This window comes from Peromyscus eremicus, chromosome 20, assembly GCF_949786415.1.
Source record: "Peromyscus eremicus chromosome 20, PerEre_H2_v1, whole genome shotgun sequence".
NCBI lineage: Eukaryota > Metazoa > Chordata > Mammalia > Rodentia > Cricetidae > Peromyscus > Peromyscus eremicus.
In genome coordinates, this window is record NC_081436.1 from 63,430,301 (window position 1) to 63,457,105 (window position 26,805).

At 37.1% G+C, this 26,805-nt stretch overlaps 1 protein-coding gene across 2 annotated transcripts in view; it reads right to left on the reverse strand.

Annotated features, from left to right (window-relative positions):
• Positions 1–26,805, reverse strand: part of Vps13b (vacuolar protein sorting 13 homolog B) — a 601,468-nt gene that overhangs the window by 271,159 nt on the left and 303,504 nt on the right. The window contains exons 29-30 of one of the 2 annotated variants that reach the window (XM_059247261.1): positions 23,785–24,193; positions 15,120–15,231 (exon numbers count right to left, since the gene is read on the reverse strand). In XM_059247261.1, the coding sequence (XP_059103244.1) occupies positions 15,120–15,231; positions 23,785–24,193 (521 nt within the window). Of the gene's footprint in view, positions 1–15,119; positions 15,232–23,784; positions 24,194–26,805 lie in introns of those variants that run through there. The other variant, XM_059247260.1, reaches the window with a different exon arrangement.

The window sequence follows — 26,805 nt, forward strand, 5'->3', positions numbered from 1 at the left end:
CCATGACAAGATTGATTTTTCCTTCTCTCTTTTTTGGTATCTCTTAAATTTTATTTTATTTTATTTTGTGGGGGAGATTGCAAGGGCAGAGGGCAGATACAAAAGGACAGGGAAATGAGTGGGATGGAGATGCATGGTGTGGAAGACTCAAAGAATAAAAAAAAAAAAGAATTTCCCTCCATGGATATCACAACATTAAATCACCGTCTACAATTGAGCATTAGTATTGCTTAATTCAGGATAATTTTATATAATCAATAATCTTCCTATTTATGCCTCAAAATAAGCCATCCTAAATCCAACACAGCTCATCACTAAATGTTCTTTAATATGTTATCTGACAATAAAGAAGGATGTAATCACCACAGTTTCATTAAAAGTAAATTGCTTTTGGTCAGATCTTTTGTAACAGCAATAAAAGCAGTAATCCATACACACCGTGAAGCAGTGATCCATATACACCGTGAGGCAGTAATCCATACACACCGTGAAGCAGTAATCCATACACACTGTCAGACAGTTGATCCATACACACTGTGAAGCAGTGATCCATACACACCGTGAGGCAGTAATCCATACACACCGTGAAGCAGTAATCCATACACACTGTCAGACAGTTGATCCATACACACCGTGAGGCAGTGATCCATACACACTGTGAAGCAGTGATCCACACACATCGTGAAGCAGTGATCCATACACACCATGAAGCAGTGATCCATACACACTGTGAAGCAGTGATTCATACATACTGTCAGGCAGTGATCCATACAAACCATGAGGCAGTGATCCATACACACCGTGAGGCAGTGATCCATACACACCGTGAAGCAGTGATCCATACACACTGTGAAGCAGTGATCCATATACACTGTCAGGCAGTGATCCATACAAACCGTGAGGCAGTGATCCACACACACTGTGAAGTAGTGATCCATACACACTGTCAGGCAGTGATCCATACACACCATGAAGCAGTGATCCACACATACTATAAAGCAAGATTTCATTTTCAACTTTATATACTCAAACTATGGGGGAAAATGCTGACTTAAAATTCACATCTAAAAGATAAATTGAGGAGACATAAAGGTATGTGATTACCACCAGTGGAGTAAGAACTGACAGCCCCAACATAGAATCATCTCTTTCAGCCACTAAGAAAATTACTCAATTATAAAAAAATAAATGTTTTAATAAAAATGAGAGGTGGCTATTTAAAATAAAACAGTATCCTTAATTACAATAATGCTGCTAGGTATAGTTACAGAGCCTATACATTAAAGATGTTTGAACTTTAATAACCTGGACCACACCAGGGTCACAATTGGTAGCAGAACACTGATCATCATAGAAAAGCCACCAAACACATGAAAGGAATTACAGTATATCACACATCAAACGCTTTGCCCTGGTGCTTCCTTCCTCTAATCCTACCAGCAGGAAATGGTTTACACAGTGATCGAGGTGACCAGACACATTTAAAAGAAGTCCCCTGTAAAATAAGCTCCTGGATGCTGCAGTTTCCACCAGAAGGGACAGCACCTCCTGCCCGGGACCACTGTGCTACCCATGCAGTTGCTGCAGAGCCCTGGAGCCACACCGAGGAGGTACTGTAGCTGTACAACGCCATTTAGAAAACAGGATGAGCCACAAAAAACTGTGTTTTCATATTGTGTACTATATAGCAGGCAAATACATCCAAAATTGAAAAGGGTCAACCATTTTATCTTAGCTTGATATGAATGAAGCTAAATGTTATAACATTTTAAACCATATCATCTTATGAATGGGCTTTTCACCTGAACCAGAATTAAACTTTAAATACAAGAATAAACTTTATAAATTTTCTTTCTCACATGACCATACTTGAACCTGGACAGTGTACAAATGATTCTGGTGCATTGTTGGATGCATTTTCAAATAAAATAACTGAAATTAGATAAAATACAGATCTAGATAAAAGCAAAAATTTCCAGAAGAATGCTTGATATGATACAAACTAAGTATACATACGTATTTATATTCAATTATATATATATATATTAATTTTTTTTCTTATTTCACAATTTAATTATTTTCACAACATAACTTGACACTGTTTACCAGAAAGAATGAAAATTGAAGGACTATCTTTTTGAACATTTCATTAATTCCTCTTCTGCCTTTAAAGTGAACAAATGATGCTACAATTCTGTAACCCTATGCATATGTTTCTTTTTCCTAGATTTGGGGAAATTCTAAGTTCGGTGGCACTATACCTCAGTTTTATCAGGTGTTCATTAAAATCACCTGAAAATACTGAGGTTATGTTTCATGGAACATGAGCTTCATGGACTCTATTCAGAACTCAAAGTGACTGAGGCCGTACTCAATGCAAACCCATCTGTCCACAGTGTACTTGATAAGCTGACACAGGACAGGAGTCTCTTCCACTGTTGGGTCAGTTTATCAAACCCATACCTGGATGACAGGCAATTCAATGACAGGAAAAACACCCCCAAAATTCAAAGCACTATTTCCTATAGAGAAGTTCTGTGCTCTCAAATACATATGGATATGACAGTTTTCACTAAATAACTAAAGCAATAAATAATATGGATAGAAACTGGTTCAAATGCTAATTATAACCAGTTATTAAGGTTTACTGATGTACTAGGAGATTTGTATGAAAAATACCACAGAGGATAAGTATCTATCACTTGATATTAAAATATGAGGAGTTTATGTTAACATTATGCTTTAACATTTCTCAAAATTATTGATTTATATTTTTTGTTTAATTGTGTTGCTTTGGTTCAGAATCTATGACAAGAAAATTTATAGGTGACAGAGGTTTGAAAAAAGAAGTATTCACAAATTAAAAATTAAAATTGACATTTAGTTTTAATTAGAAACTGAAATTAACGTTTAGTTTTCTTTTTCTTGTCCCCCATCCCCAACATTTAGTTTTCTTAAAACTCATCAATGATTATAAAAGCCAAGCCAGGATAGTGTCTCTGACATACATAGTATTATAGGCAGGAATGAAGGCTGCTGGGGTTCTGGGTAGTGCTAATGTGGCTGATTACACATGCACAAAGTCATTTAACTGTGTACAAGTGATTAAAATTTCCTCCTATGGATATAAAACTTCAAAACATGACAAGCACAAACAGGAGAAAATTAAATGGCCATTTTACCTACCCTGACAATCAGGTCTGTGCTTCTCACTCTTTTAGTGAGCATGAACTGCTTTTCTGGAATTTAGTTCTGACCAAAGTTCAAGGTTAGAAATCACAGGGACAGACAAAAGTATATCAGATTAAGGAATGGTTTCAATAAGGAGGATAGACAGCCTCCTAAAAAAGGATAAGCATGTCTTGTATATAAAAACTGTATTGTTTACCCTGGGACACTAATGTCAGTGGACACAGTAATAGATGAAGAGAAATGTGCATGGGACAGTTGTTATGGACACTGACACTTATAAAACAACTGTTTATTTGCTTAGTCATGAGAAGTACAAGGCTGTTTTCTGAGGCAGCATGTCACCTCACTGCTGATTACAAGACACTCACACACGACATACACAGGAACTTACTGTGCATATGTAGTAAATACGTGTATGATCCTTGCTTCCTAATTTTCCTTCTAACTAGCTTTTCTGTGGTAGAGATATGAGGCTCTAGGCTGAAAATGGACACTAGTCAACACAGGCTAAAATTGTAACTAAATGGTCCACACTGCATTTCACACTTACAAGTTTGCTAAAAAGACATTTTAAAAAGTACATGTGCATCCATCCATCCATTCATTCTTCCATCCATGAATACCTATAGGAAACAAACCTTCAGGATACTATTCAGTTGTAAGATTCAATTACTGCTATTACCAGAGAAAAGATAATATTTTATATCATGCACTTAAGAGAACAGCAGAGTATTTTTACCATTTTTCTAAAGATCTTCTTGGCATGTCAGTAAACAAGCATTACATTCCAAATGTTCTGCAGATTTAAATGTTTACATCTATTTTAAGATATATTTAAACTGTTTTTAATTATGAACATTTATTTTGTGGGTTGTTGTAGGTAGGTGGGTGAGTGGGTATGAGTGGAAGTCAGAGGACAATTTCTGCCAGCTGGTTATCTCCTTTAACTGTGTGGGTCTCAGGAATCGAACTCAGGTTGTCAGAATTGCTGGCAAGCTCCTACTTGCTGAGCCATCTTGCTGACACTTTGGGTATATTTTAAAGGTACATTATGCTCCTTCTCTTTTATGTTTAAGCTCATAAACGTTTATATATTAAGTTGGCATGAAAATGTTAGTGCCTTAATGAAAGACTCCAATCAGGAATTGAAAAATCCCACATTCAGTGCACTTCACAAACCCAAGGGCATTTGAAAGAACCATAAGATAGATTTATTTTTTTTCCAAATTAAGAAACTCATGATAGGATCTGAAGTATATCCTACTATTCTGTAGTTTCTTTCCAATATGGATTATAAGAGCAAAAGAAAAAAAGCAAAAGAACTCAATGTAAGTGTAAAACATATTTTTAAAATGTCCTACAATTTATGAAAGTAGAGCATAGCGTCATTCTGAGACTGCTATTGAGGAAGCTTTTGGCAGCAGACACAGATTCATGGGAATGTACATCCTGATACAGGAAGCCACAAAAGATGTAGTTACTTTAGTTAAAGCCAAATGTAAATCTCCAGCCCTCAACTAGATAGCTTAAGAACATGACAAGGACTAAGACTCTGCCAACAGCACTTTAGAACAAAGCTTTTAGTCAAGTTCCTCTAAGTACCTACTCTTCTGAGTCAGCCTGACTTGTGAGGGGAGGTATTTGAAGCCAACATCAAGTACTATAAGATTAGGGGCATAATATCACTAGATACTGAAACGCACCTTGTCAAAAATGAACACAATGACAATCTGGACAACATTTGTATATTCAGAATTAGGCGGAAATCAGAGGCTGAGAGAAGGAAAGAGAGCATCTCTGGGGCAAATGAGCTCCCTGTTAACACAGTAAGTTTTAGCAGACTACAAGAAGGAATGACGATAGAAATGGAGCTACATTCACCAAGAGAAAAGAAAGCTCATGATAACAATGCCTGGAAAAAGTATCTCCCAGTGTTTGAAGTTAATTGTGTGTGTGCGTGTTTGCCTGCACACATGCTTGTGCACCGTGTGTGCCTTGTGCTTCTAAGAGGTTGCTGGGTCCCCTGGAACTAGAGTTACAAATGGTTATGAACCACCATGTGGGTGCTGGGAATCAACCCCAGGTCCTCTGCAAGAGCAGCAAGTGCTCTCAACTGCTGAGCCGTCTCTCCAATCCACATAATGCCCTGTTTTTAAATGTCACCCTTTATTGAAAACCATAACTGAAGAGTACTAATGTTAAGTTCATGTATGGGTAGATAATAAGTGCAGCTGTGAATTTCTTCTATTTGTGTGCTTTAATATGCAGCTGAAATAAATGTGAACTGAAGAGTTAAGTTCTTCTCAGCCAACAGTTTCTTAGTCACATCTATGTCCTTGAAAGTAGGGGCTGCCCTTATAAAGATCTCTGAGACCATATACAACTAATGAATTAAAATTAGATGTTAAAATTATTTTTAAAAAGTACTGTGTAAAACAGTTGTGTACCTGCAAATGAACATTTTCTTACCTACTAAAACTCTGAACAAGACAGTACATTCCAGACTTGAATAATTATGCTTTTAAAAATTCAATAAAAAGCGGGGGAGGGGGCTAGAGACATGGCTCAGCAGTTAAGAACTGCTCTCTAGAGGACCTGGGTTCAATTCCCACCACCCACATGGCAGCTCACAACTGTTTGTAACTACAGATTCAGGGGATTCAACACCTTTACATAGGCAAAATACCAATGCACATAAAATAATTAAATGTTTTTTAAAAACTCAATAAATAACACATGAATGTCAATTAAATTTAAGCTTTTAAATTTTTTATAAATATTTTTCGATCTGAGTAAAATAATAAAGTTTCCATTTAGGAAACATGAAGTTTTGTGGAAAACTTTAATGCAATCAAAACACTGATCATCAAGTAAATTTTTGTAACAAAAGTTACATGTTTCTCAGCATTTGCATAAGAAGACATGTTGACCATATATTCTGCACCTTACTCTGCTGTTTCAGGCTCAGAGAGAAAATCAGAGCAGCCAGTGTTCAAAAGTTGCTTAGAAAGATGCAAAGATGACATCAGAAACAGAGTCTGCGCTCATCCCTGGAGGAAATCAACACAGCAATCGTTCTAACAGCAGAAAACAAAACAGTGTTCTTCCCTGCCTGCCTGCCTCCCTCTCTTTTCTTAGAGAGGGCCTCACATGGACCAGGCGCCCTTCTCCTTCCTTCCCTCCTTCCCTCCTTTTTCTTAGAGAGAGGGCCTCATATGGACCAGGCTGCCCTTCGACTCCTATGCTGGAAATAAGGAAATGCTCCACCATGCCTACCAGCTCCTCTACTTTTCAGAATTCTTTCAAACTAAAATATAGTGGACTAAACTGCCATAGACGAAGGTATGTACGTCATAAGTCTCACTTACAAAAGATGTCTCTTCATATGCAAAATTCATAGGTAATTTTCATATAACATGTAGATATTTTTAAGAGAATAAGTTTTCTATGGAGAAAAACTGAAATAGAAAATCAAGTTCCTATCTGTTAAGTAATGAATGCACTAAAAATGACTAGCAAATGAATGCTTGTATCAAAGAACTGTATAGAAAACGGACGATTCACAAAGTTTTTAAAGAATGGACATAAGCAGATGCATGGATATTTGTGGCATGAATGTAAGGTGGAATGCAAAAGCTCATGAATATCTAATACAAAAAAGGCCTGGCTTTCCTGAGAACAGGAGGAAAATTAAGAAACCATTAAAATGCCACAAAAAAGATTTTAATCTTTCAAAAATTCTTTTAATATATGCTACTTGATTTGGTTTTAAAAGCATATTGTTACACTCAGTTTACTTAAATTTTTTCTAGAATAGATACTAAAAGCTTTTCTAAGTTTTTGGATAATATGACAGCATAATAACATAGGTAGTCAAGAGAATTCAAATGGTTTCCACATTTATTAGTTCTGTAAGGTGGTGCACACCTTTAATCCCAGCACTCGGGAGGCAGAGGCAGGCAGATCTCTGTGAGTTTGAGACCAGCCTGGTCTACAGAGTGAGTTCCAGGAAAGGTGCAAAACTATACAGAGAAAACCTATCTCGAAAAACCAAAAAAAAAAAAAAAAAAAAAAAGATTCAGTCTCAGATACGGAAGTGGAGCTCAGGATTCCTCAGCTGTATGGACAAGTGTGGAAAAGAATAGACATCTTCATAGGATACTTATTAACTTGGACATAGTTCTGGTGTATGAAAAACACAATCTGCAAGTACCATTTTCTAAAAATATTGAATTCAATACTTTAAACTTACTTTGGAAGCTGATTTATTAATATGACTACTTAAGGGCCAAGAGAAAAACTAAAACGAGCTTTAATTTGATTCCTTGTATAATAAACAGAACAAGATTGATAACTAAACTTCTTAAGGAAAAAAAAAGAGAATTAGAATCATCTTTGTTTTAATTAATTTATTTATTTTACATGGAGACCACAGCTTCCCCTCCATCCTCTCCTTCCACCTCCCCTCCATCCACGCCCCTAGATATTCACTCAGAAAGGGGCAGGCCTCTCCTGGGCATCAGCAAAACATGGCCTGTCAAGCTGTCATAAGACCAAGCACCTCCCCCTGTATTCATGCTGGGAAAGGCAATCCAGTATGAGGAATAGGTTCCCAAGAGCCAGCCATAGTATCAGGGACAGCCTCTGCTCCCACTGCCAGGAGCCCCACCAATAGACGAAGCTACACTACTGTCATATATATGTAGAGGGCCTAGGTTTGTTCCATGCAGGCTCCCTGGTTGTTTGTTCTGACTCTGTGAGTTCCCATGAGCCAGGCTAGCTTTTCCTGTGGGTTTTCTTGTGATGTTCCTGAAGCCCCTGGCTCCTCTAATCCCTCCTCACTCGCAATCTGCTCACAGGGAATGGCCTGTTTAGGCTTATGTGTCCACTGCTGCCAGGAGTCTTAGCTAGTTCGATCCTTGCAAGCCCCCAAAGGCGCCTTTTTCCAGTTATCTCTCAGCACTCTCCCCTTCCGCCCAACCTGTAACATAATCTATCAAGTTTCCAATGCCCAACCTCCACCAGTCCACCCAGGAGATCTTCTCTATTTCCCCTTCCCAGAGAGATCTGAGCGCGCGCGCGCGCGCGCGCGCGCGCGCACGCACACACACACACACACACACACACCCTAACTGCACTTGGGTCCTCCTTGTTACCTAGCCTCTCTGGGTCTGTGGATTGTAGTATGGTTATCCTTTAGTTTACAGTTAATATTCACTTATGAGTGAGTACATACCATGTTTGTCTTTCTGGGTCTGGGTTACCTCACTCAAAATGATTAAAACTATCTCATATAAAGTAAAAAATAAAATATATTGACTTTATCTATCAGATAAATATATGTTAATATTTATATCTGGTCATGAGTCATTTCAGAGCTTGTAAAACACACATACCAAAAACTGGATTGAATTCTCAAGAACCAAGAAATGCAAATATTAGGAATTTTTAAGAGCTTTCATCATAAAGTCCAGCTATAAATCTGTAATACTAGTTCTACCTCATCATACAACATTTTTAAGAATGCAAAATAAAATGTATCTAAACTGTCAAACTTCTTCCCCACCTAGTAACAAGAATAGTTATATGAAAAACAAAAATCTAGTTACCTAAACAGCAAAAAAAAAAAAAAAAGTTCTGCGATGAGATGTAAATGTAACACTTCAGGTGAAAAGTCTCCAGACTGAGGTTCTTGCTGTAAAACATAAACAATAATCACTATGCCTGAGTCATGAGCTCAGTATGTTGACAGATGAGATAGTGTGCCCTGAACCGAGGAGAGAAATACAAGCTCACACAGAAGTGTGCTGGAAGAAGCGTGCTCTATGCACCAAAGGCCGCTGCACACAATTACGACCTCACTGCACATGGGTTGTCAGCCACAGCTCCAGAGGACTGTGGAAAGAACATGAAATTTAAATCAAAAGATCCCAAAAGTTTCAAAATAGAACAGGATTTGAGAAAAACGAAGACAGAAGTTCTAAAGACTTTTAAAAATGATAATGTTCAACACTAAATGAAACCCCCACCTCCACTGGAGGAGGTACTGGTAGCTACTGGCTACAGAGGAGGATTGGGGGGGGGAGGCTGCTCACGGTCCAGTAGATGGCCACACACCTATTTGCGCAGAGCAGCATTAACTGGATAAGGGGTTTAACAACAACAATGAAAGAGGAAATGAAGTTGGGGGCATAGCGCTGGAGACAATAAGGAGAGTTGGAGGGAGGTAGTGGAAAATATGATTGATATACATTATATAAATATCTGAAACGCTTATGGAATAAAAAATATTTGGCGCAAATAGGTTAAGAATCTACAACCCCTCCAAAGTAAACTCCTTCATAATAAGAATTCTGTTGTGGACTATTCCTTTACAGTGTGTGAAGAAGTGTCACTGTGATTGGTTTAATAAAAAGCTAAATGAACAAAAGCTAGGCAGGAGGTACAGCAGGGACTTTTGGACAGAAAGATTCTGAGAAGAGGAAAGGAGGAGTTGTGAGCTGGATGCAGTGAGAACAAGACATGCAGGTGAATAGAAATGGGTTAATTTAAGCTTTAAGAGCTAGTAGGACAAACCTAAGCCATAGGCTGAGCTTTCATAATTAATATGACATTTTTTGTGAGCTGGAGTCACAAAGAAAAATCCATCTACAAAACTTCTGAAAAACTTAAATAGAAGAAAACCGTACTTCAAGGAAGTTGAAAATATATGCATTCTGGCCCCAGAATGTTACACAATAAACACCACTGGGAATAGTTAACCTGAACATGGTCCTAGGAAGAGAGGCATTAGTTGTGAGGTTTGAGGTACAGGGTGAGGTCAGCTCAGGGAGGGAGATGATGCTGAGATACAAGACTGGAGGTTTTCTGATGAGTTCATTAAAGCCTAAACTCCTATAACAATGGAACTCATGAAGTACTGTTGAATTGTGACTCGTGCGGCCTTCATGACTCCATGGCAACAAAACACAATATAATAATTTCAACTACCAAGTGATACAGTTATTCTTAAGGACAGATCTACTAGACCTTTCACTGAAGAAGATAACTCATGTTTGCTTTTACATTTTATCACGTAAATGATTCAGGTCTGAGAAGTTCAATAGAAATGTTTAAAGAATAGTTACATTAAGGGAATTTGTGCTGAATATCTAGCTGGCTCAAAACAAAAATCACCATTTAAATAATCCTTGGTCCTATGCTGTATAAAATATTAGTTTAAAAAGGCATTTTATTCTGAATAGGATGATATGAGAAGATGACCATAATATATTAATGAGTTCACACAAATACGTTTTGGAAAACACTATGTAGAGGACACACTGTTATGTAAGACAGCAGAGAGACACCAACAGAAGAAAGTGGGCCCAAACAGAACGGACCTAAGCAGAAACAGTGAACACAGCATGAAGAAGTGGCTGGTATTTGTTATAAGTACTGGTAAGAAGAAAAATTCTATTTCCTAGTGCATATACTTTGGTATTGCTGAATTTAAAAAATGAACATTGGGTCTAGGGAGATGTGCTTGCTATGCAGACACAAGGACCAGAGTTCAAACCCCCAGTGAAGCCAGGGGTGGAGCCAGGGGTGGAGCCAGGGGTGGAGCCAGGAGTGGAGCCAGGGGTGGAGCCAGGGGTGGAGCCAGGGGTGATAGAACCATCTATAAGCTCAACACTGTAGAAGGAATCTTAAAGGGTCTTGTTAATAAAAACAAACCTAGAGCCAGGTATTGGGGTGAACGCTGAAAGATCAGAGAAGCAGAACAAGCCACAACTACCTCACCTCGCCAATTCCTCAGCTGATCCTGTTTCCTCAGACTGGAAGCCTCTCAGCTGAACTTTGCTGCTCAAAAGCCTAAAAGCTTAACCAGCTCTAGTTCCTGGTCCTCATGCCTTATATACTTTTCTGCTTTCTGCCATCACTTCCTGGGATTAAAGGCGTGAGTCACTGTGCCTGGCTGTTTCCAGTGTGGCCTTGAACTCACAGAGATCCAGATAGATCTCTGCCTCTGGAATGCTAGGATTAAAGGCATGTGCTACCACTGCCTAACCTCTATGTTTAATATTATGGCTATTCTGTTCTCTGACCCCCAGATAAGTTTATTGGGGTCACAATATATCAACCACACAACACTGGGGATGTGGAGCCAAGTAGACACCTGGGAATTGCTGGCCAGGCAGTCTAGTTCAATCAGCAAGCTACAGGTTCAGTGAGGAACCATGGCTAAAAACATAAAGATTGAGATCAATTAAGGAAGGCAACAGTGTCATTTGGTGGTCTTTCTCTTACTGACTTAATTTTGAGTTATCTGTCTCCTGCTAAGAGGTCCCATTTCCCTGCTTCTTTGATATTTTATAATTGTTATATAGAAAACAAATATAAAGGGACACTAAAGTTAAGACTGGCCCCACACACATCTGAGAGGCACACCTTTCTTGCCAATTAGACAAAATAAAGTATATGGGTCTCTGCAATCTAACTGGAATTGACCCAGGGTGGCATGATTTGCAACTTTAGTTGTATTATATCACCTTTTGTTAACTGTCTCTAAGACTGGGCTTTCCCTGTGTACTCACAGTTTCTCTATCTAGTATAGCACTGTTCAGTGGGAATGAAACCAAACACAAAGAAAAGCCATTGTACCAATCAAAATTTATATGGAGTCTTATTGAAAAAGGTTTTTTAAAGTGGAATACAGTTGCAATAATACATTTATCCATATACCAACCAAAATGCCATAGCAACACATACTTGATATGAAGAACAGTAATGAAGTCTTTTACTTACTAAAACATTTTCTCCTTTTGGCAATCATGTTTTTTGATTCTTGCTAAAGCTCTGTTTAAAAGGTCATCTCAAAATGAAAAAGATGATGGAACTATCAGAAAAGGATGCTAAACACCTATTATATATCTCATATGTTTGTTGAAGTAAATAAAAGTATAAAGATAATAAAGGAAAAAAACTTTTCTCATTAAAATCCAATAGTGTTTCATGTAAAAAAAAAAAAAAATCCCAGCTTTGGCTCGCCATATTTGAAAGGCAGAAGAGTGACATATAGTTGCGACCATTGTATGGATTGGTATACCTCTAGTGTGCCTTTGTCTTTTAAGAAATGTTCAAATCAATTTCTTCTGGCTGGCTCTTCCTCTTAGCAAAGGTCCTATAGAGTGCTGCATGTATGTATGGGGCTCCCCCAGATGCTGAGTAATCACTATAGCCAAGTGATCTGACCTGAGAATGACCTACCACCTCCCCACTGCTGCACAGAGTACAAGGTCAAGCCATGTTACAGTATTTATCATTACTCCATTTCTTCCTAGGACAGAATAATGGCCAATCACATGGAATGCCAAATTCTGGTTTTTCATTCATCACTGTGATGTGCCTTTAGGTTATTTTTAATTTAAAAGATTAAAAGTATTATATTCTACTATAAACTTTTGTGTGGACATGTAGGTATACAGTAGAACTGCTGCACCATATGATAACTATCTTTTACATAGACATTTTACATTCCCACCAGAAATATATGGGCATTTTTGTGGTATCATAAACACATGTAAGTATGTGTGTATGTAGGTGTGTGTGTATGCATATTTACATATGTATGTATGTATATTTATGCCTAGTTCCTGACACACAACTCCTAAAACTTTTTATCCCTCTAGAGTAGTATGAGTATATTTGAAAGCTAATGAGGTAAATAGGGCTATGTCCTCTGAAAGACTAAGGTAAAATTATGATAGGAATTTTTATTTAGTCTCTAGGGGAGCATGGGCTAAAGCCTGTCATTGGCCAAAACTGTAAATAATCTTATTTATGTGATAATTATTTATAAAACCCCAAAAGGATATGGATAAGCTTCTGCTTTTGTCTGATTTAAATTTAAAGACCAGGAACTATGAGTTCTCACTCTTTTTAAAGACTGTCTTTGCTACCTAAATCAAGAGTATTTTCATGAATCAAAATGAAACTTTCATTATTAATACAACTCCCATTTTTTCCTCATTCCATACCACAAGAAGTAGTAATCCACTATTGTGAATCTTTGGGTTCTCAAAAGTTTCATATATTCAGGAAACATACAATATGAATCTTTTCAGCCTTGTCCACTGGGATTCATGGTTAAAATATTCATAAAAAACAAACAAAGCCCTAGGGCTCAGGGTCTTTTGCTTTATGCCAGTATTTTTATTCCCAATGAGTCACTCCTACTCGGATGCCTTCCTTCCTATGTGGTTTCTGTTCTCTGACGCTAAGGACACAGCATTTCAATGAGATCCGGAAATGTTCTGATGAACTTCTGGGTCAACCTTGTTAGTTTAGTTACATGAAAATGACTTGGAATGTGAGCTTCCCAAAAAACTGCTCTCCCTAGCAGGCCTGTGGATTCCATAATTCTATGGTGTTTGACACTCTGACACATAGTGTAAGCCTAGTCTATGTGGGACTTCAAAGTTACTATACATGCTTTGAATTCAATTTCTCCTGAGCCATGAGAACAGAAATCCAGAGAAGAGAAGAGGAGGGGAGGGGAAGGGAGGAGAAGTGGGGAGGGGGAAGGGGGGAGAGGGAAGGAGGAAGGGGGGAGGAGGAAGAGGGGGAGGGAAAGGGGGGAGGAGGAAGGGGGAAGGTAAAGGGGGAAGGGGGAAGAGGGAAGGGAGAAGGGGAAAGGGAAGGGAAAGGAAGGGGCCCCTGAGGGATGCTGACATTAAAGCAAGCACTCTGAAAGACCAGCAAGGAAAGTAACAACAAGTCCAGGAAGAACAGGAAGCAAACCTGAGGGAACAATCCCACTGAGGACAAACTGAGTTCCAAACACAAAGGATGCAATTCACAGGGTCTGCAACTGGAAAGGGAAGGGCAAAGGAGGAGGGGCGGGGGGGGGGGGGGAATCTCATTGTCTATTTCACTAATGGAAGAACGATCTTTTAATACGGATTTTTTCCATCCAAAGTAAAATAAGACCTTAAATTAAGACTTTATAAGTCATATCTACATCCATTACAGAGATGGTCTTTTGACCTCAGTACGGGGACACAGTGGTGCAGCAGCAGGATGGAGACCTGGGGTCAACTCTGACTATATAGGGACCCTGTCATCTTCTAGGTGGTGAAAGTGACACTTAAATTGGAACGTTTTCAAAGCTGTGACTACTGGACAGCAGTAGCCATTTAGTTTTAAAAGACTAAGACGATGACATCTGAAGTCCAGACCAGCAGACGAGCAAGAAACCTGCTTGTTCATCTGCACTTCTGTGACTCTTCTCACTTGGCACTGTTTGCGGCTGTACTTCGACGCCTGGCAGCAGTGCCAGCTTCAGGGCGGGTTCTCTATTATTTTTATCATGCTCATTACACACGCTCAGCAGCGGAGTCATCCCTATATGCTTGGTGTGGTTTGCAAACACTTGGTGACAGAATCCAGAGCCCGGCATTTTCACAGAAAGTGTTTACTATGAAATTTCTCCTTAGAAGTTTGCTGTTCTTTACAGCTTTGATCCATATGACATCCACAAGCCTACACTTCAAATAATGGCTTATGCTTAAATTAAGAAAATGCTTCACTTTGATACAACAGGACTCCAGCAGGATGTGGTAGTTCTAGAAAGGACCTCATTTTCTTATGAGATTAGAGATTTGGTCAAATATGAAGGCTGCTAGAATTTTCCATGCTTTGCTTCTTCACTTTATGGTGAGTTGGTACTTACATTCTGCTGTTCATCAACACTTCACAGGAATACTTGATTTGTCTGAAGGAATTTAAAAACCCACAACTAAGGAAAAATCAGAAAAGCCTGGTTTGAAATATCAAAGATTTCCAGTAAAAAGTATTTCTAGAGGCCACACCAACCAAGTTTTATTGATCACTGTGTTCTGCAGGACAAAATTATTGCAAGATTGAATGCAAGAAAATCAACTTACTGGTAAATATCTTTCCTGAGAACAGATCTGCCGAGCGGATTATCAGCCTGGGGAGCCATGGCAACAGAACCAACCTTCAAAACCATTGTGTCTTCCTTTGCTGCCTGATTCACTGCAACAAAAGGAAGAGACATGAGTGTATGTGGATCTTGGATGCATAATGAGTAATATTTGAGGAAATGGGATGCCAATACCTTACAACACAGCCAATAAATGAGGAAAAAAAACCAAAAAGTTATATTAGAATAAAATTTTTGATGCTTTTTAAAGTCTATTTCCTTTAAATCTTATTTTGTAGTTTTCTGTTACCACAATTAAAATCACAATGATAAAAATAATCAACTGTACCCAATGTAACAATATGTTGTTATTATTAAGTGTATGTATATAATACTAAAGCCATATGATTAGTTAATTCTACAATCATACTACTGTAGAGTTTCTGAAAGAAATTTTCAGGTCTGGAATTTTAACATTACAAACATACAACAGAGTATATTAACAAGCCAGCAAAAACTCTCAGTCATTTAAATTTACACGTGTAACGGTAACTAAATATATCACAATTACATGGCAAGACTTTCAGCTGTGAAATGTCAGAAAATCTAAGCGACATGGGATGGTCCCAGTGTTGAAGATGACAAAGGCCAAAGGATTGCATGAGAGAGAACATCTCAGCTGGTCAGCAGAGGTGTCTCCAATTGCAGTGACTGCTCCTGGGGACAGTCATGGCTGCTCACTGAGGAACAGGTTTCACTTCCTGATGAAGTTGAGAAGTGAGAGTATAAAAAGACAAAGTGTGAGAGAGATTAAACAGATACCTGAGCTCTAATTATTCTCTTCGGATTGAATGAGAGATTATGTAACCTCATGTTCTTATAAAGTTCACAACTTTTTTTTTTTTTTTTTTTGTGTGTGTGTGTGTGTGTGTGTGTGTGTGTGTGTGTGTGTGTAACCCTCAGCTACTTCAAATTATCTGGAAGGGATAGGGCCTTTTTAGTGACCCTTTTTATTAAATTTGATGACTTCTAACAATAAATCAACTATAATAGACGTTTAGCTATTATTTAAACATTATTAACATAATATACAACTCTCTGCACTTTAAGTAACTACATAACCCATGAGGTCAGTGAATTAGCTTAGTGATAGTATACCTGCCTACCTGTGTGAGACACTACCAATACCACTGAGAAAGGTGGTGGTGGGAATATGAATACAAAGTATTAGAAACCAAGGAAAGAAATGGAAACCCTCTTTTCTCAAGGAACCATTAGGATCGGCCACAAACAGAACAGAGAAGGGCTGGGTGCAAGGCCTCCAGACATCCTACAAAGGCACAATCTGTGTTTCCCAAACTGTGCTGCCCAAAGAATGCAAAAGCTAGGAGATTATTTCCAGCTGCTTTAACAGCTGGAATGGTCTGACTTTGATTAGTCCAAAAAAAGAAAGTTAGAATTGAGAAAATGAAAAAGCAGAATAGAGCTAGTTGCCCAGGGCAGGAGGAAGATGGTACACAGTGAGAAAGCGCCACAGTGGTTGGGGTGGGAGGAGGTGGGCAGCACGTGGGAGTAAGGAGATGAACTATCATAATAAATATTAGCATGTGGACATCTTGGTAAACACAATAATTTAAAAAGTCCATTGCAAAAAAGATCAAACAGAAAACTACGTCTCAGCCAGCTGTGCTATTTTCAAATGACAGGAGATCTGGCTTGATTACAGGTCCTCATACTATGAACAGTGTTTACATTTCACAGATCTTGCATTATATGCCAAGCTTAATAGTTCCATGTGGTAAGGCCTCTGATTAAGCAGAAGGCAGCAATTAAATCAATAAATAGTAAGCCTGGAAAATAGACTATACCACAGAAGTACAATTAGTGGACGTGCTAACTGTCCTTCCAGGCTGCAGATACTACCCGCCATATAAATCCCCATTGCAACAGAAGCAGTAAATGGGGAGCATATGAGAGAAAAATTACATGCTTGTGTTACACACAATGCCAGGTCCAAGAAGAGAACGAACTCTGTTAGAGCCAAGTGTGCTTGAATGAGAGATTATGTAACCTCATGTTTTTACATAGGTTACATAGTAAAGTACATAAAGAACTACTTACTGACAAGATTTATAAATTAAATCAAAATATTAATTTTATTATGAACAGTATTCAATTTATCAAAAAATTTCATTCATTTATAAAAAAATGATAAAACTATGAATTTTCATATGGAAATGCCTTGAGTACTTTCTTCTGTTACTTTATAGCTGGAAACAAACAAGCCTACCTTTCTGGCTTATTTAACCTGTATTTAATAGTTGGGCCACATGAGGGAATATTCTCTTTTAAAGTATTTTCAACATGAAAATCAATGCCTTCCTTCTTCGCTTAAGCTGTTTTAACTGAGGCTCATCATGAACCACTCACCCGAGGAGACACATACTATATCCAAAAACCAGCTCTCTATGCTGAAATAAAAAACTAACATGGGAAGTAGAATACCTGTAGATTTGGAATCTTGATAACTGTGAAAGAGGCAGACAATACTCAGGTTGACCCAGACTTTCAAAATCACCTACCTGAATAAAACACTAGAATGTTAAAGATAATTTTATCATTATCAGATGTTATGAAAAAGCTTTATATTACCAAGCTTTACATTAGCAAGAACTATAATTCAGAAAGATCATCCTTGTGGAGGTAAAAGTGTGTGTGTGTGTGTGTGTGTGTGTGTGTGTGTGTGTGTGTGTGTGTGTTTGCTTGTATGTGCGCATGAATGTGTGCTTTAAGTGAAAAGGCTAGAAACAACTCTGAAATCATAATCTTGCTTCATTATTCTGAAGTAGAAATAAGAGAATTTTCATGAAATTATCAGTGTAAGACTTTTCTCTTCAAACCCAATTTTCTAAAGTCAAATAGAAAATAAAGGTGTTTGGGAGACTTCCCTTTAGGTTTCTCATAAGCTCAACAGAATAAAATACCTAAAGTTGAAAGCATACTGAACTTATCATGTGTAATATCATAGTTTTATAACATCATAACCACTATAACAGCCACACAACAAGAGGCTTAAATGAGTTACTGTCATGTTGGCAGTAAGGTTCAATATGTGTGAATAAGATGAGCACATGCATACTAAAGGGAAATACACTTTATGAGTCATCTCAGACTGCTCTGTGATGCACACAGCCAGCTGAACATTGCAAACTGCACTGGCCACTTTTATTAAAGAGTTTCTTCATTTATTATACTCACTGAGACTATTTATCAGACATTCTCAATTTAATTACTCTTCTCAAGGTATTATTCCAACAAACTTCCTTTCAAAGCACTTCTACAATAAAATGAACAAACATTCTGTTCTTTATTCTGTTTTACTAGCCAGTCAATTAATGGTATTATAACAATGATATTGTTGCATCTACTAAGATTTCTTTAATTATATTAAATTTTGCTTTCAGCATGTATATTTCCAAAGATATCTACAGTAATATTCTGTCTCATAATGTTCTTCAAAGCGATCTAAGAGAACACTTAAGTACCTGAACTCTGAAATTATATATGTTATAATAATGCCACCAAAATAAAAGAAATGTAAAAAAAACAAACAACATAAATAACTTTAAAATCAAGTAGTAAAATTCTGTATTTATTATTGGAATTGTTTAAAATAGGACTCCATAATTCTAGAAGCCTATTGGAAATTTAAAACTATACAGAAGAAATAATGCTATTTTTTTAAAATCTCCTCTCTATCAGCCAGATTCCTATTGCTTTAGACATATATACAGAGACATCAATGATGGACAGAACTGGTTTTGATAAGCTTTTGGTAAGTGTAATACAAAATACATCAAGAGTTAAATGATGAATTTCTGCCCTCAGTCCACAGCGCTATACTGTGTCAGCTGGAGTTGGTTCCCATTCTCACTTCTTAAAATAAATGTGACTATGTAGAAATATTAAAACCAAACCAAAACAACAACATAAAAGCCCCACCAATCCTGCTATAATACAAAAGGGCTCCCATACAGGTTAGTGGCTACTCAACAATAGAGAATTGTAGGAGAGAACTACTACATGATCCAGGAAGTCTATATTTTGGATACATCAAGAACTAAAAACACGGATTCCTACAAATACTCTCAAGTCAGTATTTACAGCACATGCTAACACTAACCACATCCACAGAAAAAGAAAAAAAGAGAATGACCCAAGTATTAAAAAGATGAATGGATAAACAAAATGCCATATTTATCTAAACAAAAATGCTATTCATTCATAAACCAATGGCATTCTTTATTTTAATATTTTGATTACATTTTATTTATTTAGCTGGGTGGTGGGGTATGTGGCAGTCAGAAGACAACGCATGGGGGCCAGGTTTCTCCTTTCATCACGTGGGTCTTAGAGATCAAACTCAGGTCCCCAGGTTTGGTGGCAAGTACCTTTACCTGGTGAGCCATCTCTCTAGCCCCCAATAACATTCTTATATGTTACAATTTAGATGAACCTTAAAACATGATCAGTAAAATCAGCCATGTACAAAAAGACAAATATGACATGATTACTTTTACTGAAATTTCAAGACCAGGTAAATGCAGAGATAGGTGAAGATTTCCAAGGTCTGGGGAAAGTTTATTGCCTAATGTGTCTAAAGTTTCTGCTTGGGGTAACATGATTTCTTTTTTTTTTTTTTTTAAACTGATACTGTATTATGACGCTTGTTCAACACTGTGAATATAATTAACGTCATCAAATTATAAACTTAACAACTGTTAGCAGAAATCTTCTATGATGTGTATTTTGTGTCTCCCCTGCCCCAAATAAAATAAAATATCCCAATAAGGAAAAATGTTTCCAAATCAATGACAAAACATAGCAACTGGCAAATTCTACCTCAGGAGGAAACAGCTACCACTAAACAAGGCACTCCACACAAGAGATGTGATCAACACTGACAAGGAGGACAAAAATCTATCTTGTAAGGTTTTTTCATAAACTTGGAGTCAGTCAAACAATTCATTCATAGGAATACTATAATGAAGTAGCAGAAACAAAGGTTCAACACACAGTGACAATAGACTTTCTGTTCACAAATGTCAACGCCTGTAAAAATCATGCAGTACATCAATTAGATAGAATACGTGAAGACAAATATCAACGCCTGTGAAAATCATGCAGTACATCAATTAGAGAGAATACGTGAAGACAAATATCAACGCCTGTGAAAATCATGCAGTACATCAATTAGAGAGAATACGTGAAGACAAATGAGCAAACAGTGAGTACAAATCAGAGGACCACATTCAGGCCAAGTTATATCTAAATCAGTCATACCAGTAGAATTACACACACACACACACACACACACACACACACACACACACACACACACACCTGCAATGGAGTCTAACTTTGTAGCCTTGACTGGCTGAAAACTCACTATGAAGACCAGAATGGTCTTGATCTTGTGGCAATCTTATTGCCCCTGCCTCAGGAGTTCTGGGATTACAGGCACAGCCAATGAGCATGGCTTGGATGGATGTTAAGGACCAGCTTAGACTAATTCATTCAGAAAAAAACTAACTTGCTGACACTGCTTCGTAGTGTTGGTGCAGTTTTAAACTAGGTAAGCTGATAATGAAATGAACCCATGTTTTTTAAAGCTGTATTTATAATCAATATTGACTTATATTGTATGAAATGGATTTCTAAGAAATTGTTAGGCTAATGTGTGCATGAGGTCACAGGCTCCACCCAGGACTGGGAAGAAACAAACAAACAAGAACAAACAGAAAATAAGAAAAAGAAACCAAAAGAAAACAGTAGTAGACATAATATGAGAAAAGACTCATTTTAGGGCCAATTAACATGTTAAAGGCAATTAATTAAAATGAGAGTATTTGGTAAATCAAGCATCTCAGCGATATGGTGATACAGCAACATGGGACTACTTCTACGCTACTTGGTCTTGCTGCTCACTATCTCTCCCGAGCATGCTACCTATGTGTATTCTGTCATCTCAACTTCTCATCTCCAATATTTCTGTCTTAGTTTTCAATGAAATTTGGCCTTACCAATTTACATTCAACTAAAATTAGATATATATAGAATAGAGAACATAAAACACATTCTGCAATAATATAAATATAAATATAATATGGCTTATTAATGCACTTTAAATTAAATAAGAGGAATGTCTCAGTGGATGAGGGTACTTGCAGCCAATTTTGATGCTCTGAATTCAATCTTTTTTACCCAGGAGGAGAACTGACTCTCCCAAATTGACCTTTGCCCTCCACATGCCTATGCGGCATGCACCCATTTCCTCATAAACACTTGTAAGTTAAAAAAACTGATAACGAGCCAGGTGGTGGGGGCATATGCCTTTAATTCCATCACTCAGGGAGGCAGAGGCAAGCAGGTATCTGTGAGTTTAAAGTCAGCCTGGTCTACAGAGTTCCAGGATAGCCAGAGCTGCACAGAGGAACTTTTTCTCAAAAAACCAAAAGAAAAAAAAAAAAACTGATAATGAAGGGATGTTTGCTAATCTAAGTGGTCTTTCGTATCAGTCATCTCTACCTTGGTCATGAGAAAACAATTACTTGCAAATTAGGCCCTTAGAGAATTATCTACTGAAAATGTAGGTTTTTCTTTTTACTTGTGTAATTTAATGTGAATTACTTATCTAATAATATTCATTAGATAGTCACATAACTAAAGCCAGTGATTAGGTAAATGCATAAAGGTCATTACATCTGCAAAGGACATGAAGCTTTTATCTGCTTAGCAGGTGCTCACACATCACTTGCTCACAAGGGTCAATTTTTCTTCATGACTCCTGCGCTTTTATAAACTATTTGAATGGATGGAAGCAACTGTATAGTAGTTAGAATAGAGCATATTTGAAAGATACTAACTTGCAATGTCAAAGTAAGTAATCCCTAATGAAAATAGTCATAAAGATAGGAATGAACACATACTGAGAATTACTAATTCACTGAAGTTAGCTCTAGGTATCTTGACAAGTCTATAAAGCTATACAAATACTTTTTCATTATGGAAATGGAAAGAACTATTTTAATAAACCTTAGTAACTGGTGATATTTAGGCAGAATATCTTCTGCAATTAAGATTATCTGTCCAGGCAGACAGAAAACAGACAGTGACAGACTCTGAGAAGATAGTGTGTAATCAGGTATTCTTTTTTTGGTATCTGTTAGCACTGGCCACTCAGTCTTCTTCCCCTACAGAATAATAAGGAGAACAAAAAACAAAGACTGCTTATATTTTTATGTAGCATAGAGTATGGCCTGTGCCTCAATACTGAATTTTTCATTTCTCTTGAATTCCTAAGACTACAATGATTAGCAGGGTAGTTGCTATGGGTTAAAATGCATGTGTCCTCCAAAATGCTTATGATGGAGATAAAGTCAAGATGATAGTGTTAAGAAGTGGGAATTATAGGAAGTAATGCAGTCCTCAGCATTCATCCTGCTATTAATTAAAAGTATTTGGTCAATGAGTTTGTCCCATTTGCCCCATTCTTATCTCTGTGAAGTCAGAGCAATGGAGTGCCAATCGACAAGCAGAAAATGTCTCTCATCACACAGAGAATCTGCTAACACCGTTATCTGGGACTTTCAAGCACCCAATGTAAAAGATAAATTTCTATTATTTATTAATTCCCAGTTAAGATAATTATAGCCACAGGAACAGACAGATAGCATAAAAAAGATCACAACTCAGTGTCTTCTGCACCTTAGTACTGTTACATCATTCAATCTGGCTAAAGATTTATTTGCGACAGTGAGATTCACATGAGGCTTTAGCAGAAAGGGTACAACTTCCTCACGGGATTAATTCTGTTAACTAAGAACTGACTATGGAACTGCTGTTCTATAAATCGTCTCCTAGTGTCATTATTTGAAAGCATCTAGCAACACGATGAGAGAGCTTGGGTGTCAATATTCTATTACTACAACCTGCATCCAACAAGGCACTGGTGCCGTCACTCAAGAAAACTTAGATTAATGTGCTCAGGATTTCAAAATGGAAGCAGCAAAGTTGGGATTTACCTTAGTCTATATAATCTGAAAACTTACAGCATAAACAACTGAGCTTAATGTCTCTCGAAACTCCTAAATTTTCAAATTTTTTTATCCAATAGAGGAAACTAAAATGTTAAAATCACTCTTGTGAGTGGAAGCAGGATTATTAACTTCATACAATCAAAGACTGGATTTCTAGAAGCCACTAGGAAGCTTGGAGAAGCCATGATGGTCTGTTGATAGTTTTCTTCCTACCCTGTCATTGGGTATTTATAACAGAATTTTCATAAATTTCATCCCTATAAATATTATTCTGTTTTTTTTTAATTAAAATGACATATCTTGGATACTAATTGAATACAGAATTAGAATTACAGACAGAAAATGTCAGAGGAAAATAATTGCAATTTTCTCATTCTACTAAATTAACAGTTAGATACTTAGTAACACCTGTAAAAAGAAGACAAAATTTAAAATAAGACTTCTGTCCATATATTAATAAGACTACTGTCCATGCCTCATACAGAAAATTATTTAATGCAACACATCCACCCAACCATCTCCACACTACACGCACATGGAGAAAAAATGAAACCAGAAAAACTATACCTTCGACAGTTGACTGTGTTTCTTCAGTTTGCGGAACAAAAATTCTGATGACACTTGTATTGATATAAATCAAAGGTAAATTGCGGGCAGTCAGCGTATGGGTCCTCATGGGCTGACCAGAAGATTTCCTTTTCTCTTTTTGGGTCCTTGGTAGTTTCGTTTGAAATATGCTTGAAATAGCATGAAGTAAAGGAAAGCAAAGCACAACATCAAATGCTTGTGCAGAAAGAAGAATTTCATGAAGAAAATGAGGTGAGCCATCCATTAAACCTTCAGACAATTTATGAAAACTTCTTCGCTCATTTCTCGAGGTTAACTTGTGACGGACATTTTTTGTTACAGCTTTTGTGTATGTCAGAGAAAGAAATCCATGTTGCTGATGAGCACCATCTAGAAGTTTTGTAGTTGTCTGTTCCAGAAAAGGCAAGCACAATACACATTTCATTTTTTTTTTAAAGGAGACAGTACTTGTATGAGAGAAAAAAAGACTAGTATTTTGACCTTTTTGTATTGTTCATCTTACACTTGTTAATAAACAGGGGAGTGGTCAATTCTATAGAGAGGTTGAAAGCTTCCATGGCTATATTAGATGGACAGATCTGAGAGTTAAGAATTCCCTGAGAAAACTATTTTCCCCTAATCAATTAGTGGTACGTAAAATTCTATTTTACACATCGCTTAACATAAAATTAGACTGGGAGAGATTATCTCATTCCCAACACCTCTTTTTAATTCCAGACAAGATTATTGTTTTTAGATACTAGGGCCCATGGAGTGATATTAATAACAGAACTCAAATAGAGAAGGAGGAGGAGGAGGAGGAGGAGGAGGAGGAAGAGGAGAAGGAGAAGAAGGAGAAGAAGGAGAAGAAGAAGAAGAAGAAGAAGAAGAAGAAGAAGAAGAAGAAGAAGAAGAAGAAGAAGAAGAAGAAGAAAGGAGTGCATTAGAAAAACAGGGCAACGTGGCAAGCCATGAGCCATGGTGTCTCTGTCTGTGATTCTATCACCCCAGGGCACCTTGCTATCTACTTTCTTTCAGGTTGATGTCTATAAACAAACAACAGATGAGAGGAATGACTAGGCAATTTAGATATTATTTTGAGTTTTTTCTTTCCTCCTATTGTTTGTTTGCTTTGGTTTGGTGAGTGCATGCATGCATGTATGTGTATATATTCACAGGGATTGAACTGAATGAAGGTCTTAACACATGCTATGTAAGTACGCTACTTCTGAGCTCAATTGCAAACTCCTAATTTTTCTTTTAAACTGGATTTTATAATGAAGAAAGGTAAAAAAAAAAAACTTAGTATGCATTTTTGGAGTTAATTCCTTGAGCACTGGAAAATACATAGAAGGTAATCATTTAGTGCTAACTATCACCTTCCCTCAGTGGTCTGCCTTCATACCATTTCAACCCTTCCAAACTTCCTCTTGTGTCCACTCTCGGATTCCCGGATTTTCTCTTTCTATGCTTGAAAGAAACAGAACCACAGGAAAGCAAGACAGAGTGCTACCACTTTGATTCCTATGCTGCTGGCCAGTAGGCAGTAACAGGTGGAAGGAGTCTGTTGTCACCCCAGTGGAAGAGGCCACAGCAATGCTCCATGTCCCAGGTGTCTAAAAAGTACTTTGAGAGGCTACACTAATTTAAATAATCCAGTAATAATAAGCTTTCATTTAAACCCTAGAAAGAGTATAAAAGGCATTTCGATATATCAACGTTTTAAAATCTTTGAAACATGTTCAGTAGAAACATTCTTGAAAGCTGGGCTACATAAGGGAAAGGCTATAATTCTTTTAAACTGTTGTACTGTGTTGAATAAGGAGAATAAATACAAACCTGAGCTAATGTATTCTTTTCATATGGCGAAAAATCAGTATCTTATACTATTTAAAGTGAATTCTTAGAGGCAGCAAATAATTAAGAAATTTTCATAGAAGTAACTAACTCTCGTGAGGATTGAGTCCCAGGGATTATTCATGCAACTTGTAGTCCCTTACAGAGCTCCAACCCTATTCTAACACAATTTTTTTAAATGTAGAAAGAAAAATTTCAAAAATTTTAAAGGAATTCACAATAAAATTTGTGGGGTTCTCTGAAGGCATTTAAAATGATTAAGACCTAAGAATGCTCCTCATAGATATTAATGAGCATGCAAGTAAAGAAAAAGAAAGCTAAGCAGAGCTGCTCCTGATACAAATGCCACATCTCAGACTCTATTTCTAGTACTGAAGAAATGATTAGAAAAGTTAAAACCCAAAGGAAAAAAAAATTGCTATTATGCAAATATACAAATAAGCTTTACGTGTAAGGAGAAAATCATGAAATATTTATAAGGATAATATTTATGACTTTTTGAGATTTATGTAAAAAATATAAAGTATTTTGCACACACTGATGAAACAATGTTTGTAGTGACTTATTAGACCACGCATCAGCTATATTTAAAAATTTCATGAATATTATTAACTTTAAGATTGTCACTTAAAAAGAATTTCGAATAACATATTTACATATGTTGTACCATTAGAAAGAATACATTTGATACTTCTGAAAGTTATTAGGGAGTAATCTAAATATATTTTGTAACCAGGAACCAACAGAAGTACAAACTTGTCTAGATACAAGACAGCAATAAATAAAGCACTTCCAATTATCTATGAGAAGATGATAACTGCATGACAAAAAAAAAAAAACAAACAAAAAGCAGTCAGGGCAAGAAGTAAACGGGGAACAGCAAACGCAGTGTTGGTCAACTCTTGATCATTCAACACCGGGTCAACCAGAAAGCCATTCTGCTTAATAATTAACTTGATATTCTTACAGTGATGGCAATATTCACTCTTACTTATAAACTCAGAATAGTAATAGTATGTACAGAGGACTTCCAGAGTATGGTAGAAAGGCAATCTATGATATGAGAATACATTATAGTTCACTTATAATTTGATTGACAAGAATGAACATCAAGAGTTGACTGCACAGACAGCTCAATTCCTTCTTCGGGCACTTGTTGGGGGA